The sequence below is a fragment of the Numida meleagris genome, chromosome 2 (assembly GCF_002078875.1).
Source record: "Numida meleagris isolate 19003 breed g44 Domestic line chromosome 2, NumMel1.0, whole genome shotgun sequence".
Taxonomy (NCBI): domain Eukaryota; kingdom Metazoa; phylum Chordata; class Aves; order Galliformes; family Numididae; genus Numida; species Numida meleagris.
In genome coordinates, this window is record NC_034410.1 from 79,076,752 (window position 1) to 79,091,339 (window position 14,588).

Sequence of the window (14,588 nt, forward strand, 5' to 3'; positions counted from 1 at the left end):
AAATGCAACTTTGAAGGGGACTAATCTACAAGCAGCAGCTCAGTTCAGTTGGCTTAAAACACAAGCCAGATGTTAATGGTGAAAGCTCAGTACCTTAAAAAAAAAAAAGAAAAAAAAAGAAAAAATATGACAGAAAAAAAGAAAAGTCTGATATGTTTCTGCTCAGGCAAAACACTGGGCACTCAGTAAATGAAGAAGTATTTCCCTCCCGTACATAAAGCACTAGCTAGTGCTTCAGTGATGATTCCTATTCCCTAAGAGACGAGCATGGGGGAAAATTTGTACTGCAGCTGTCTGTCCACAAGACACTATAAACAAATTACATCAGTTTTCATTGCAAGAGGTTCTGCCTCTTGTATATTCTGCAATTAAACTTACTGGGAGCAAGCCATTAGTCAGAGCCCCAGCCTCTTCCATGTGGGGAAGCATTTAATTTGACATATTCCTCCTCAGAGACTGGTTTTGCAAACTGGCAGTAAAGTTCTGGTGAGTCTGCTTTCCCCCTCAACTTTCCTCTGGACACTAGGGGGACAGAGAAGCAGTGGTAGAAGGTTGTTGTGAATGTGACAGTTTTGCTAAAGATGGATATTGACTTTTAGATCTGCATGCTTGCAGTGTGATTGTTTCAGGTCGGATCTAAGCTATACTGTGACCAGCACTGCACTAGTACCATAGCACACTCTGTGTCTTGGCTCTCAACAGACACTGATGAAAAAAACAGAAAAGAAGAGAAAATAGCTACCCTCCAAGCATGTCCTTCTTCCATGGCAGCACTCTGTGCTTCAACAGGATTTTCAATAACTCTTCCTATTTGCCCCGAAAAATCCATTGCTACTAGTGAGTTTTCAGATACACTTCTCTGAAAAGGAATTTTCACTTGTTTCAAAAAACAGGGAAAGAAAAAACCAACTTGAGAAAGTTTCATTTCAGAACGTTTTGCTTTCAGAAGACTTTCCAAAGCTATCCTTCAACAGCATGGGATACATAGCTATTTTCCTCGAAAAGCATTAGCAGAGACAAAAATACACGGTTTTTCTTTATAGGCCATATGGAAGGGAGAGGATCCAAAGTCTCTGTTGTTCAAGTTGCCCACTTGCCCTATTACCATACCCCACTCATTTCCAGGGCCAGTTGGGATCCAAATATAACATCTTCAATTTTAGATAGCTAACAGTCAGCTTTTGGCCCAACACTTTTTATGAGATTTAAGAGTGTGTTTTGCCAGACCTATGCTGGCTTCTGCAGGGACAGCCAGATGTCTCTGTGCTGTACATCTCTAAGTGCCTGGCATATCCAAGATTTTTCAATCACGCGGATAATGTAAACCTAAGATAAGTGGAGAGCCAGCTACATAAATTGTACTCATAGAAAACGTGAACTTTACACTGATTTGCTACATAATGATGAATTTACGTTTCTTAGTGTAAAATTTTCCACTTTTAAAATGCAAAAGTAAATACATCTTTTGAAGCATGATACGTAAAGGAAACAAAGTTCATTACTTACTACTGGAGTGGAAAAGTGTGGAAGCATGGCTTTTCTCTGCTGGGGAATTCTGTAATTCTGATACAGCAGCATTCCATACTGTCAACAGAAAAGCAAATAAATTGTTATTCAAAGGTATGCCCTAGAAAAAAAAATTCCAGAACGCCACTTACACTGGAAAAAGGTGCTGTCAGTTTATTTCCATGATCAGAAACTCTCCCAGAGCAATTTGCATTGAGGAATAGTGATTGGCAGGTGGGAATAGAGCAAGAAGTATGCACAATAACTTTATTTAAAAGATAGCACTTTTACAAGCCTGAGCAAAATACACAGCTCATCTCCACCACTCTCAGCTATTAACATATATTCCTTATGGAATACAAGCTTTCACTCAAGGTCCATATATCACCTCCCCCTCTTTTTACCCTCCAATAATTTGAGCTTAAAAATATATATATATGCATAAGAAGTTCTGTAAAAGATAATACAAAGATGAACTCAGCTTTCACAATGTTCTAAAATATAACACTTTCTAATTCACTAGATGTTTTAATAAATTTTGACAGGAATTAACACTTTCAGTATTTTTCTCATCCTTAAAAAGTGAGTGAACTAGTCATGTCCCTCCTTCACTGAGATCAATTTTAGAAACACTAGTAGCTAGGACAGTAGGAAAACACCTACTCAGTGCCTTCCCAAGAGGGGCATAGCTGAAGTACATCAACATTGCTTACAGAATGTTCTAACTGAAGTTGTATATCTAATTTTGTTAACGAGGTAAAATTGTATGACTACGGAAAGCTGAACCTGTAGGTAAATAATAAGGAGAGCCACAGCCTCAATTTTCCCTGACTACACACCTTTAATCATCTTTCACTGTTTCTTAAAACCAAAATCCTTTCTTTTCCTAGCGTTAAGTGCCTAAGGGTCAGTGTTAGATGCCAGTGCACAGAAACTGAATGCCATACTGTTTTTGCCACAGGTAGCCCTGCAAAGAAAGACTCCTTAGAGCATGTAAGAGGTATGTCTGCAGATTCGGTACGAACAGCTAACTCTGTAACTGGGGAGGTTTTACCTTGCCATTCCAGGATTGTAGTGTGTTGATCAGTGTACCTAAATTCTTCATTCTTTTGAAGATGTCATAAATGATAACCTCAAGGCACAATTCACTACAATTAACCGATCCACTATTTCCACAGTTTGCTCACAATGAAGAATTATGTATAAATCAGAATTAAAGGGCAATCTCAAAGAAGCTTCTGGATGTGACAGGGAAATATAATACTGTATTAAATTTGAGCCAAGTCAACATAGTGAACATTAGATTATGAGGGCCAACAGAGTTACTAACTTTGCAGAAAACAAATATGCAAATTGTACCTAGGAATGTTTCCTCAATCCTGGCCTGTAACTGAAATACCTATAACCAGTACACCTTTTTTTTGGTAAAAACTTAAAATAGGGGTGGGATTTCTGTACTGCAATTTGTAAAGAACTTCTTACAATTAACAAACCAGGCAATATTTGGAGATCATTCAGAGACATGTGGTAGTTCGGAAGATGACTCAATGTAAATGGAGAACAGGCAGCAGACCAAAGAGTTGTGGTTTCATACCTACAGGCCTAGATGTCTAATTGTCTTTCCCTGCTTTTACAGGGTTTTGCATGATACACAGTCTACCCAATGAAAATTTTGAAAGGTGCAGAGGGAGGTGGAATAAAAGACATTCATGCAACACGCCCCATCCCAGGAGGCGTTCAAGGCCAGGCTGAATGGGGCCCTGGGCAGCCTGATCTAGTGGTTGGCAAACCTGACCATGGCAGGAGGGTTCAAACTAGGTGATCTTTAAGATCATTTCCAACCTAGGCCATTCTATGATCTAATGATTCCATGACCTCTGGAGCTCTTCCTCTGCACCAGGGAGCAACAAAACCACGTATGCATTGACACACCTGCTCCCCATCAGCACCCTAGTCACAGTGCGGAAATGCAGCTTCAGCAGGTGGTCCTGCAACACTGGTGGGGAGAAGGGCAATTTGCTGGAGAGGTCTGGAGTGGAACAGACAGGTTTTGCTGATGTGGCCTGCTGCTTAGGCAGGAAAGGCAACTGTAGTCATTTAGGCGAGAGACCAAGCAGATGGAGCCCACAGTGGCCTCAAGGTCCTGGCACAGCCTTGAAGCTGTATCCCCATCCTAGCAGCTTGCTCGCAGCACTAACGATGACAAATCTCATCTTGGGCACAGCTTGGCAGACAGCAGTCGCTGACAGGACACGGCGTCCAAGAAGGGCCACATCCTGGCCTCATTCCCACTGCAGTGTCTGGGGCCAGCCCTGCTCCCTGACATAAAGTGAAGGGACTTTGTGGTCAGCCTGTTTCAAGTATTTGGAGTTGTATGTTTACTATACAGAGAGCGAAAGTTGACTGAGTTCAATGTTTCCACTCCTATTTTGGCTGATGTGTATCTAGTATGGGGTACCAGAGTACTGGTTCATACATGCCTGCACTTTTTAAAATTACATTTCTTTGTTAGATTTTGAAACAGAACACTAGAGAGTAGGATAAATGCATGGAAGAGAAGTGGGATTTTCAAGTGGGTAACACATTAGAGAGAACCTGTACATGCTTTATGCATTTTATTTTCTTATAGGTGTATATTCCCTTTAACATGATGCAGAACTTAGTAAGGTACAAAGAAGAAAGTAATAGTTGTTTTCAAGGCAGCCTCTTCAGGCATAGATTTAAAAAGAAAAGAAAATAACTTCTGCTTCAAACAGCAAAAAATAACCAACTTTCTCCCCAGTTCTTCCTGCAGTGATTTTGTTTAAAAAGTACTGGGAAGCCGCTTTCCACATTATCAAGAAATTTAACTATTTGCTCTCAGGTATAAATAACAATAATCTAGTGTTATTATCTAATCTAATAACACTAATCTAAAGTGGCTTATTTTTGTTATTTAACTTGGTTTTGAACCTTCAGAAAATTGAAAAAATTAAGAAGTGTGTAGAAAGCACTCTGTTCTAGGTAAGCTATTCACTTGCCATAATCAAAATGTTTTCTTTACGATACTTGCAAATAATTGTTACATAATTTTGTTGATTAATTCACGTAAAAAACATTTGCCTCAAATTCTGAAATTATACTGGATTCTTATGCACAGAGGATTCATCTCAGTACAGTGCTTAAAAGTTCCAGAGGGACAGTTCTATCTGGCATGCTGCTCTTGGCCCTGTTGTTTTAGAGGTAGATGATGTTCAATAACATATAGGTATTTTCTAATGAGCAAAAAAATGGCAACTGCAACTTGACAACAGGTGTAGCTCTATTCACACAAGAAATCTGATACCTTGAGGAGTCGAAAGGCAGTCATCCAGCATGTCCTACTTTGCTCATCTTCAGCACATAACAACCTCAGTTCTTTCGTTTCATTCCTTACTCTGTTGGGCTACAAAGGATAAGAAAGAATTCAGCTTCATTCAGTAAAAACCAGCAACACTGTAAATTTACTGCAAAGTAAAGGCAGATATAGTGTATGTCTACAAATTGGTCAGAGAAGGCTCACATCACTCTGAATTCAAGCTCATCAGAAGCTGAATAAGTTTTGAATGAATGAAATTACTTTCTCTGCTTGATCCAGCAAGATAAACTTCAGAGCTCTGTAATACTCTGCAATTCTTGCAGTTTATAGAAACAAGGTACACAAGTCATTTCAGAGTGAGAAGCAAAGAGCATACCTGTTTTTTGTTTGTTTGTTTGTTTGGAGACCCAAAGTTTCAGTAACTGATCCTAAGCCACATAGAAGCCTTAATGAATCAGATATGGAGACCAGATCTTTCCCTTCCACACCCTCTTTGTTGTACCATCATCATTCGCATATAGTCATATCTCATTCTGGAAGTTCTCCTGCAGTTTAAAGCTTTTCCTACTGTTTATGTTCAGATCTTTATGTATCTCCCTGAGCAGTACTCTCACCATCAGCGCACATGGGTCTCCACGTGGCAAGCATCACAGAGCAGCCCCTCACAAATTTCTGACCTAATGCACTCAGTTGCTGGTAGTGGCAGCTCCTGAAGCTGACCATAAATGAAGTGGCCAGGTCCAGTGCCTGTAGGAATGACAGGCTTTGTCCCAAACGGACCAGAAATGCCTACACTGCCATGATGCGGTCCTGCAGAGAGAGCACTTGGGCTCTTCCCACTGAGTACCTTCCCAAACGTCTGCTTCCATCAGTTCAGGACATATCCTCAGCCAGCCTCTACTAAGTCAAACCGATACTGTCTAGCTCCAGAACAGCTGCTAGGAAGGAGATGACTTCATTCCTGTCAATAAAACCAGCTCCCATCCATACTGTCTTGACAGAAAATGAGATGGAGCTTTGAAGTACTTTTTACTGACATTTCAGTGGCAGTACATAAAAGGGACAACTCTGGATGCAATCCGATCAGGAAAAAGATAGCTTATGTTGCTACGCCTTACTCTTCTTCCCGTATAAGTTGTACAAGTATATGCATGTGATAGAGTATCTCTAAAGGAAGCAATATTAATAATAATTCTAAATGCTAAGAACTCCTCTTAACTGATCTGGTTATTCTTGCAAAAAATACAATCCTATCCATCAGCACAACAGTTTTAAAATCCTTAAAGGCAACTGCTTATTTGTACTTCTATCTTCCAAGACGATCTTTTACTTTAAATAAATGCAAACCTCTGGCCCATAATTGTGCTACAGTTACACCAGATCACAGCTTGATCCCTGCTGCTATATAGTTTTGGTGCTCACTGTCCAAAGAAACTTTCCTGTTCCATCAGAGCACTAGGAAAAAATGATTTCATGTGTAAGGTGAACCAAGGCCACCTCACAGGCACACCATGCTTCAGCACTGAGCTGATCCTGCACAGAAATTTCCCAATCCAAAGAAGTAACAGACAAAGTGTTAAAAATGTCACATAAAATGATGGCAAGATTCATAGGACATGCCTGCCAAAGGGAAGACTTTCAAGATCAGGTCTTCCTGACAGAAATGCTTGCAGGCTTTTATACACAAATTCCATTTAGCTGGCAGGGCTTTTGAGCTACCATCACCATCTTGTATTCCGAAAGAATTTCATGAGATTTACCTTTATACAAAATCCATACTCTGCAGGTGCATTGTACAACTTCTTGCCTGCTATCAACGAGAAGATATTGCTGTCTTCCAGGTCAGCCAACAATTGCAAGTGTCTTGGCTCCTGCAAAAGTAATGTGTTTTAGAACATGTAAGAATAACCTTCTGAACACCTTGCTGTAAGCACTGCGTTCTCGAAAGACCGGCATCCAACAGAGGGCAGTATATGAACGCTCTGCTCCTCCCTCAGAGAAGCTTGAAGTGGACACTGCAAGTCGCATTTCAATTATCAGCCTACTAGCCAAAGGCTTTTTGTAGAAGAAGCTGACAGAATACTTATTCAAATACACTGAATTGGAAATGGCATAGCCTATTTCATTGCTTCTGGAAAATCTGAAAATTAGGTAAAACAAAATATTTTTTGAAGTACCATTTAAAATAAATTCATCAGCATGTTTGAAGAGTAGGATTTTTCTGGCTAGCCTTGTGAAGGGGACTTCAGCAACTGCAATTCTGTTGTCTGGCTAGGTTGGTTTTATTATATAACAAAGTTATAAAGCCACTGTCATACACTGAGAGCCCAAGACTTGTTTTCATTTGATCATGGTTTGCTTATCCTTTTCTATGCAGTAAAAAAGGGAAACACTTTGTGCAGATATTTAAAAAAAAAACAGCAAAAACAAAATATCCACTATAAAAGAAGAAAATCCTTTCACATGCTAATAGTCTGCAACTTCTGTTTTAATCTTACCTTTGAAGTTCCTTTTGTAGAACAATAAAGTCCTGATCTCCTCAAACACACATACAATTTCTTCCATGATTTCCTACCCAGCTCTTTCACATGCAAGAAACCTTGTATTTCAGGACAGCTACTGGAGTTTAGAAAGTTCTGTTGGAGAGGAAAACATAAGTGATAACCGTGTCCTACACATTTATCATAAAATTGACATTTTTCTTTGCAGAAAAGACAAGCAAATTGCAAGTCACTACATTGACTTTGGGCATAGTTTCACTATATGCTTAAATTGACGTACACGTTTAAACTGATTTACAGCCAAAATGGACATTCCCTCTCCTCCCATCTCATCTACCTGGCTAACTTCCTGTCATCTCCTTTGTGCCATGACTAGCAGCTTTAGTGATGCAAAGCCAGATGAACTACTGTTCAAACCCTCCCCAACCTAGAATAGTTCATGTCCTGACAGATAAATGAAATGTGCTGAGACATCCAGCCTCCACACAGTTTCAACGGGAGGTAATTTGGCTGCACAGCCAGGGGCACAGAACAGCAACCATCAGTTGCAGCTACAGTTGGACTGGTTTGAATGCAGCTGTGAAACAGGAGCTTTAATTAGGATGTTTCTGAGGCAGAATCCCTGTGTTTATTATACAGCATGTTTCTCTACAGTACTGTAAAAACAATCAATCCAAGTTCATGTTCATGTACTGACATTTTCCTGTTTTCTGTGTGAACACTAAAATCTCCAAAAGACTAAACCTTTCTCTGCATCCTCACTCTACTTGTGCTTGGCCCAAAAGGACACAAAGTAAGCTTATTCATTATTTCAAGAAAATCATATCTCGTCCATACAACTCAGCCAACTAGTCTAACTTGGAAGCATCGGCCAAAATCTGCAACTTTATCCAAAATTTTAGAGTTGGAACAGCCTCTTGCAGGATTTCCCATACTGAACTCCTGTACAGCGTACATACACCTGTCCCAGGACAAGAGGTATGACAGACTTCAGAGCGGCTGGACTCAAATCATCTCCCGAGGCCCCTTCCAACCCCTGCAATTCTGTGATTCTGTGACAACAGAGTATATAACTCAAATGGAAATTCAGAGCAGCAAAATAAATGTCAGCAGTGATACTACACCTCCAGATCCAGAAGTATTTAAGTTAAGTTCTTGGCATAATTAGAGGGACCACATATGGAATCATTCGATTTGCCGTATGTCAAAGGAAGGAACTATGGTTAGCCAGTTGATGGATTGTTCCTTTACTACAGTGGGCTAGATTTTTAAATGACAGAGAGCTTGGTAAGTAATTTAAATGCCAAACTCTTAATAAATTCATGTAATAGGAAGAAAAACTCATAAATCTTGTTGGTCTAGATGCCTCTGAAATGTTGCATTTTGGTGTTATTTGGTAGGCAATGCTCACAGAAAACAAACCAAAATCCAATGCCCTTTGTTAGAATTTCTAGTTGCATTAAAACGTAATCATTTTTCATTCCCCTCCCCAACATCTTATCTAACAGAATAGAATGGAAAAAAATAGTCAAATTTCTTGCTATTTGTACTATAAATCTAATTCTCAGCTGTGAAAAGAAGAGACCAAAGGAAGGTAATATTCTCTCCAGAGACAGCTAAACAATAGTCCAGGTAAATAAACCAAAAGTAAACTAAGATGCAAGATTTTTGTATATCTGAGCAAGACTAACATCAGAGAAAACAGATCCCACCATTATTAATGCTATTGTTAAGACTAGAAATAATAGCTCTTAAAGCTGCATATGATATTCTGACATGATGCTTAATTTCTTTCCTATATTCTGTGTAATTAAAAAAAACAGTGCATACACTCAGTGTTTGTGGTAGTCTCAGATGCAACACGCTTAATGACTACTAGAATGCAGGAAGTTTACCTTCAACAAATTACAATGGTCATTGAAATTATTAAAAATAGTTGTTTTTTTTTTTTTTTTAAACAACACAGATATTTAATATAAATGCCTTAAGTAAGATATATTTTTACAGTTAAACAACAAAAGACAATTAAACAACTAAAGAGAATGTATCCATGCTTTCTGCCCAACTCTCTTGTACTGTTAATCCCCATGAGTCACGCTTTTCCAGGACTGCACCTAACTGAACCTTCCCAGAAGCAAACTCTCTCGTATTTCACAATGTTGCGTGGTTTTCCTTCCCCTGTGAAGTTGCACTAGGCTCCAAATTCTTTCCCCTTCAAACATTTCTTGCTCTTTTAGTCACTCCTGCTTCTCATCCTAACAAGCAAACTTGTTTCCACACTTAACACTGCTAGATAAAGAGTCCAAGGTGCATTCACCTCTATTCCTACCAGTTTGGGTTCCTGATTACAAGATAAAGCACTGGAAGGAGTGCTTGCCCACTCAGAGTGCTTTCTCTCCGTCTGGCCCACACCCCCACAGATTACCCAGACTGAGTAAGTAGGCCATGAAGTACTTGCGTGATGACATGAAGGAGAAGTTCCTGCTCTAGATGTATTTAGCACGCCTTGAAAAGCAGGGTCCTAATTAGAGAAGTACGAGTGCAAAGTTGACCCAAGGACATTTGACTCTGTTGCCTGTGACTTTCATTTTTAATTCCAGGAACTGTCCTTTTGTTTCCCAGATGAAAATGCATGCTAACGCTTTAAGTTCTTTGTGGTGAAAACGGAACCAGTATTTAATAGATTTTTAAGTGGTTAGAGGTCAAAATGAACAAACTAGTTCAAAAGCGAACGGAAAATTAAATTTTACCAAGTTATCAATGTGAATTTGCACACATGCAAAACGACAGAAATCAGTAATTTGTAATTTGTACCTTCTTCATATACTTGAGCCTTCTGCTTTATCATTTTCCCATGTTATTCATGGTACATGTTATTCATGTCTTCCAGGCACCACTGTCTTACACACTGAATATGGTATTATTTAACAATGTGTTTTAATTTGGCCTCAACACACCTGTGAGTTAAATGTCTCCTATTTGAGAAAATGACTTAAGGTGAAGAATATTTGAGTAGAGGGTTTAGGATGGTGTGCTTCAGTGTAAGGTCTAAGTGAATGAGCTACCGGTCAGGGTGGTAGCCCTTCAGCATTGTCCTCCGAGATTAACTGAGCGCACCACAGCTCCTTCATGAACAAGCAAGAAACTGCACAGTGACATTGAAACTTTTAGTAAAAACTCAGGGCACATACATGTCACTGCCACATAAATTGCAGAGCTCTACCAACACACATGCACAGGGTACACACACCTGAAATTGAGGCTGGGAAGCTTTGTGTGGGATAACTTTGCAAATAATACATCTAGTTTTCTGTAATTATCTGCACTTATTTCAGTTACTTTAAAAAATACTTGGTGTGTTAGGATTAGGAACCGGAAGCATAATCTAGGACTTCTATCTGAACTATTGACAGAAATCAGCAACGGGGGCAGCAGCTTCTAGCACAAAAACACTAGAGAAGGAGAGAAAGAAAGTCCTTTTGTGACAGTAATACACAGAGCATTTACCTGAGAAAGCTCAATAACCATGGAACAAATACATATGAATACAGCTACCAATACTTTGTGTTTGTAACTTAGACCTCAAAGCCAATGAGTTAGCTCTTTGTCAGGTTCAACATTAATAATACATGCTAACAAACTGGTCTTTCCCCAACCAGCCATTTTCTTTGAATTCCCCCTCCCCTTTCCCTCAACCTCTCCCCTACAGTTCCAAAACCTTGTGCATACTGATAACTTACAGTACCTGCAAAAGTTGTGACTGTGGAATACTGCCATTTGTTTGTTGGCACCAGGCAACCATTTGCTCTGGAAAGAAATTCTAAACACAAGAAGAGAAAGCAAATTTAAATCATGTTATATCTGAACACTTTTATACAGAATCAGTCAAATTTTGTTCCACGCTTAATTTTGTGAAACTATCATTCTTAAATCAATCTAGAAATCTCTTTTCACACAAAGTAACACTAGGGCTTTGAAAGTGCCATTCTTTCCTTCCTTCCGGTCACCAAAGCGGTAAGCCATGAAGCCATGCAGACAGAATTTGGATTTTTAAACACCAGGTACACAGTATTTCCTAAGTTCATTTTCCCAATGCTTCCTCTTCTCCTAAGGGCTTTTTGGGTCTTTAACAGTCTACTTTCTAGGCAGGGACAGGTCCAACAGTTTGGGTACTCAGCAGCTCTTGTTTATTGCACATTTTGCCACTGAATTTCTGTGTTTACCTCCCTATCCAGGAAGGCTCTCTGGTGAACAAACTCTCTGTAACTCCACTTGCCATGTGGAAGATGCAGAGCAGGGGAAATAAAAGAATTTCTCTACCTTGCAGAGCCAAACAGGATGAAAATACATTAAAAGAAATCTCAGGTTGGAATGCTGCAGATTCTCCAGTACGTACTTTTACCTTTGATAGTACTCTCCTTTTATCCAAAATATAGTTCTTCAGTGTTGCATCTGCCCGAACCTAAAACCTGCTCAATTCCATCAGAACTCTCCACATGAATTGCCATTCAAAGACCTTAAGTATGAGAAAAGGCTCATGTGTGACTGTTGATGCTTTCAGTTGGTTGTTCAACAGTAAGTTTATACTCAGGACTTCAAACTTTTCAATCCATCATTTGTAAAACCTACCCCTACATCGGTTTGTATTTCAGGATGATATGACACAGCACAATATTTTTTCTTGTAATGATCAGGCAGCTCTGTGTTCTAGGAAATGAAATACTAAAAACTTCAAGGGGACATGTGCAATAATTCTGACTGGCGTTACATTCCCTGCTTCACATGCTACATCTGAATAATCTCAAAGTAAGCATCTATCCTCTTCTCCCCATCCTGTCATCACAGAGCGAATATTGCCCAACACCCAAACAAGGTGCTTCTGCAGACATTTTAATTTTCAGGCATTCTTTACAATATCTCATTCATGCTGAATCTTTACATCACAACAGTCAAACAGCTCTGTTTGACTTTGCTGAACAGATGACTTGACTTTACATTTTCCTCCTCCCGTTCTCCTTTCCATTTACCATGTTTAAAAATGGTCATGTAATTTGGTACAATTCCACTAAATCAGTCTTGAAATATTTCAACATTATTTCAAGCATAAAGACACGCAGAACTGCCTGAAATAAAACAATGACTGCAACAAGATGTATAACAACAAAAAATGTTCTAGTTGAAAGCATTACCACTCTTCAGGCAATATAGATTTCAGTCTTTAAGGCACAAAGAGAAGCACTGAAGAGAAATCACTCTTCTGCCAGGTAGGTTGCACAATGAATTACGAAAGCTAACATTTACCAGCTTCTTTGAGAAGAAACAGTGCCATATGGCAATAGCTAATGCAATGGATAGGAAGCGTTCGCATTCTTAAACCAAAAGAATGATTTATTCTCAGACTGCAAGCGTCTGGGACTGAATGCCAAGCATTCTGGGTTTTACTCCCCTACTCTGTTATTAATTAAGGCATACCACATTAAAATATGTGCTAGCTCTTACGACACCAAACATTCTGTAAAACACTCAGGTGTTCATTGGTTATCAGATGGGAAGTTCAACAGAAGTACAAAATTATAAATGTTTCATGTACAGGAAGATTTCAAGCAGTAAATCAAGGCATGAGTTTTGCAGCAAGCACTAACAGATGACAAATGTGCGTGGAGGAACATATGTGAGGATGCAGCAGTTGTGCCTGACTGTCCATGAGAAAGGAAATTAACTTCTCACCTGCAACAACTTCTGCAATGAGTATTCATGTGACCTCAGGTATCTTTTTGCTTCTGGCACCAGAAATGGCAGACTGACCAAAAATCTCTTCTAATCTAAACCTTCTTTAGATTGCCCTCCCTTCAACTGTTTAGATGGGTTGGACAACTGACATAGGATCGTGTCACTTGCCTGTTTCCACCTAACTGTTCAGACAAAATCTGAAAAATAATTCCCAAATAAGCAACTACACTGCAAACAGTTGAAAATCATTCTAAGGGCATGATAAGAGTACTGTTACATACAGTTATGGTATATAATACCACTTACTTTTCTATCATGAATAAACACGACGGCATGGAGAGGGTGAGTTTCTATGAGTAGCAAAGAAGGCAGAGCACACTAGTAAAGCACAGCCTTATGGGAGACAAAGTTGAACATATATAATGAAGAACTGGAAATTCCTTGTACTTAACAAGGGGTTACAAAGAGTTTTTTCTGTACTACTCTCAGAAATTAAAAATTTGATACTGTATACTATTTGATCAACTCGCATCAAATCAAGTAACTTTGAGAAAGAATGAGAAAACTGCACTTTTTCTTGTTTTTCTTGAATCAATAAATTTTTCCGTGTTGGTCACTCTCCAACACAGCAATGACCATTTTAAAAAAAGTATATTTGGGAATATGAACAAACAGTTGAGGCTTTTAGGCTGGGAAGAGAGTACAAGGAATTTAAACACTGGTTACAATTTTTTTGGAAAGATTTCTGTTTGGTTTTGTTGTGCTTTTTCCTTTTTTTAAATAGATCTTTTAAGACCTAACAGTGCCCATGACTGTTATTACAACCCATCCTTCCTTGTGGCGCAAACAATGAAGTAGAGAGACTCACCATGGGATTTTTGAAAAATTCATATTTTGCGTAATTCTTCCTAAACAAAAATTTACTTTCACTTCCCATTGTGGACTCAACTTGAACTATGAGCTCATGATCTTCCAAGCATCTCTCTGTGGAAAAAGAACATAATGTTAACACAAAACCAACTAGAAGAAGAAGTAAAATCAACTTCCAGAGAATATTAGTAAAGCAACTTAGTATAATTCCATTACCTTTACTGAAGTTTACAAAGCATTTTGTAGCTTTCAAATCATACTGTCATGAGGTTTTAAAGGAACTAGGGCTTAAGTATTACAAAGTTTAATGTTACATGGCAGAGTTTGTTAAAAATATCATACATTGGGGCCACACAAGAATGGACTTCTGAGAAAGAACAAGATTTTTTTGTGTGCCTTGCTGCCTGTCAGAAGCTTAAATAGTACACACTAATCTCTTCCTTGGTGTTTTCTATTTGCTGTGGAACTGGAAACGTGGAAAGATTTAAGGGGAAAAAATTTGTGAAAAGGCTACTGTTAGGTCTTGAACTATCATGGAAATACAGTGTCTTATTTGACTACGCTCTATAAAAATAGTTCATTTCAAGGTGAACTTCGGGCCTTTATTGTAGATGCTAGACAATGGGGTTTATTATGAAAAAGGT

At 38.9% G+C, this 14,588-nt stretch overlaps 1 protein-coding gene across 2 annotated transcripts in view; it reads right to left on the reverse strand.

The window, feature by feature from the left end:
* GRB10 (growth factor receptor bound protein 10) overlaps positions 1 to 14,588 on the reverse strand; it is a 143,321-nt gene that overhangs the window by 9,031 nt on the left and 119,702 nt on the right. For both annotated transcript variants that reach the window (XM_021385792.1, XM_021385793.1), the window contains exons 8-14: positions 13,943 to 14,058; positions 11,090 to 11,164; positions 7,342 to 7,479; positions 6,604 to 6,714; positions 4,832 to 4,930; positions 1,507 to 1,584; positions 743 to 859 (exon numbers count right to left, since the gene is read on the reverse strand). In XM_021385792.1, the coding sequence (XP_021241467.1) occupies positions 743 to 859; positions 1,507 to 1,584; positions 4,832 to 4,930; positions 6,604 to 6,714; positions 7,342 to 7,479; positions 11,090 to 11,164; positions 13,943 to 14,058 (734 nt within the window). The remainder of the gene's footprint in view (positions 1 to 742; positions 860 to 1,506; positions 1,585 to 4,831; positions 4,931 to 6,603; positions 6,715 to 7,341; positions 7,480 to 11,089; positions 11,165 to 13,942; positions 14,059 to 14,588) is intronic.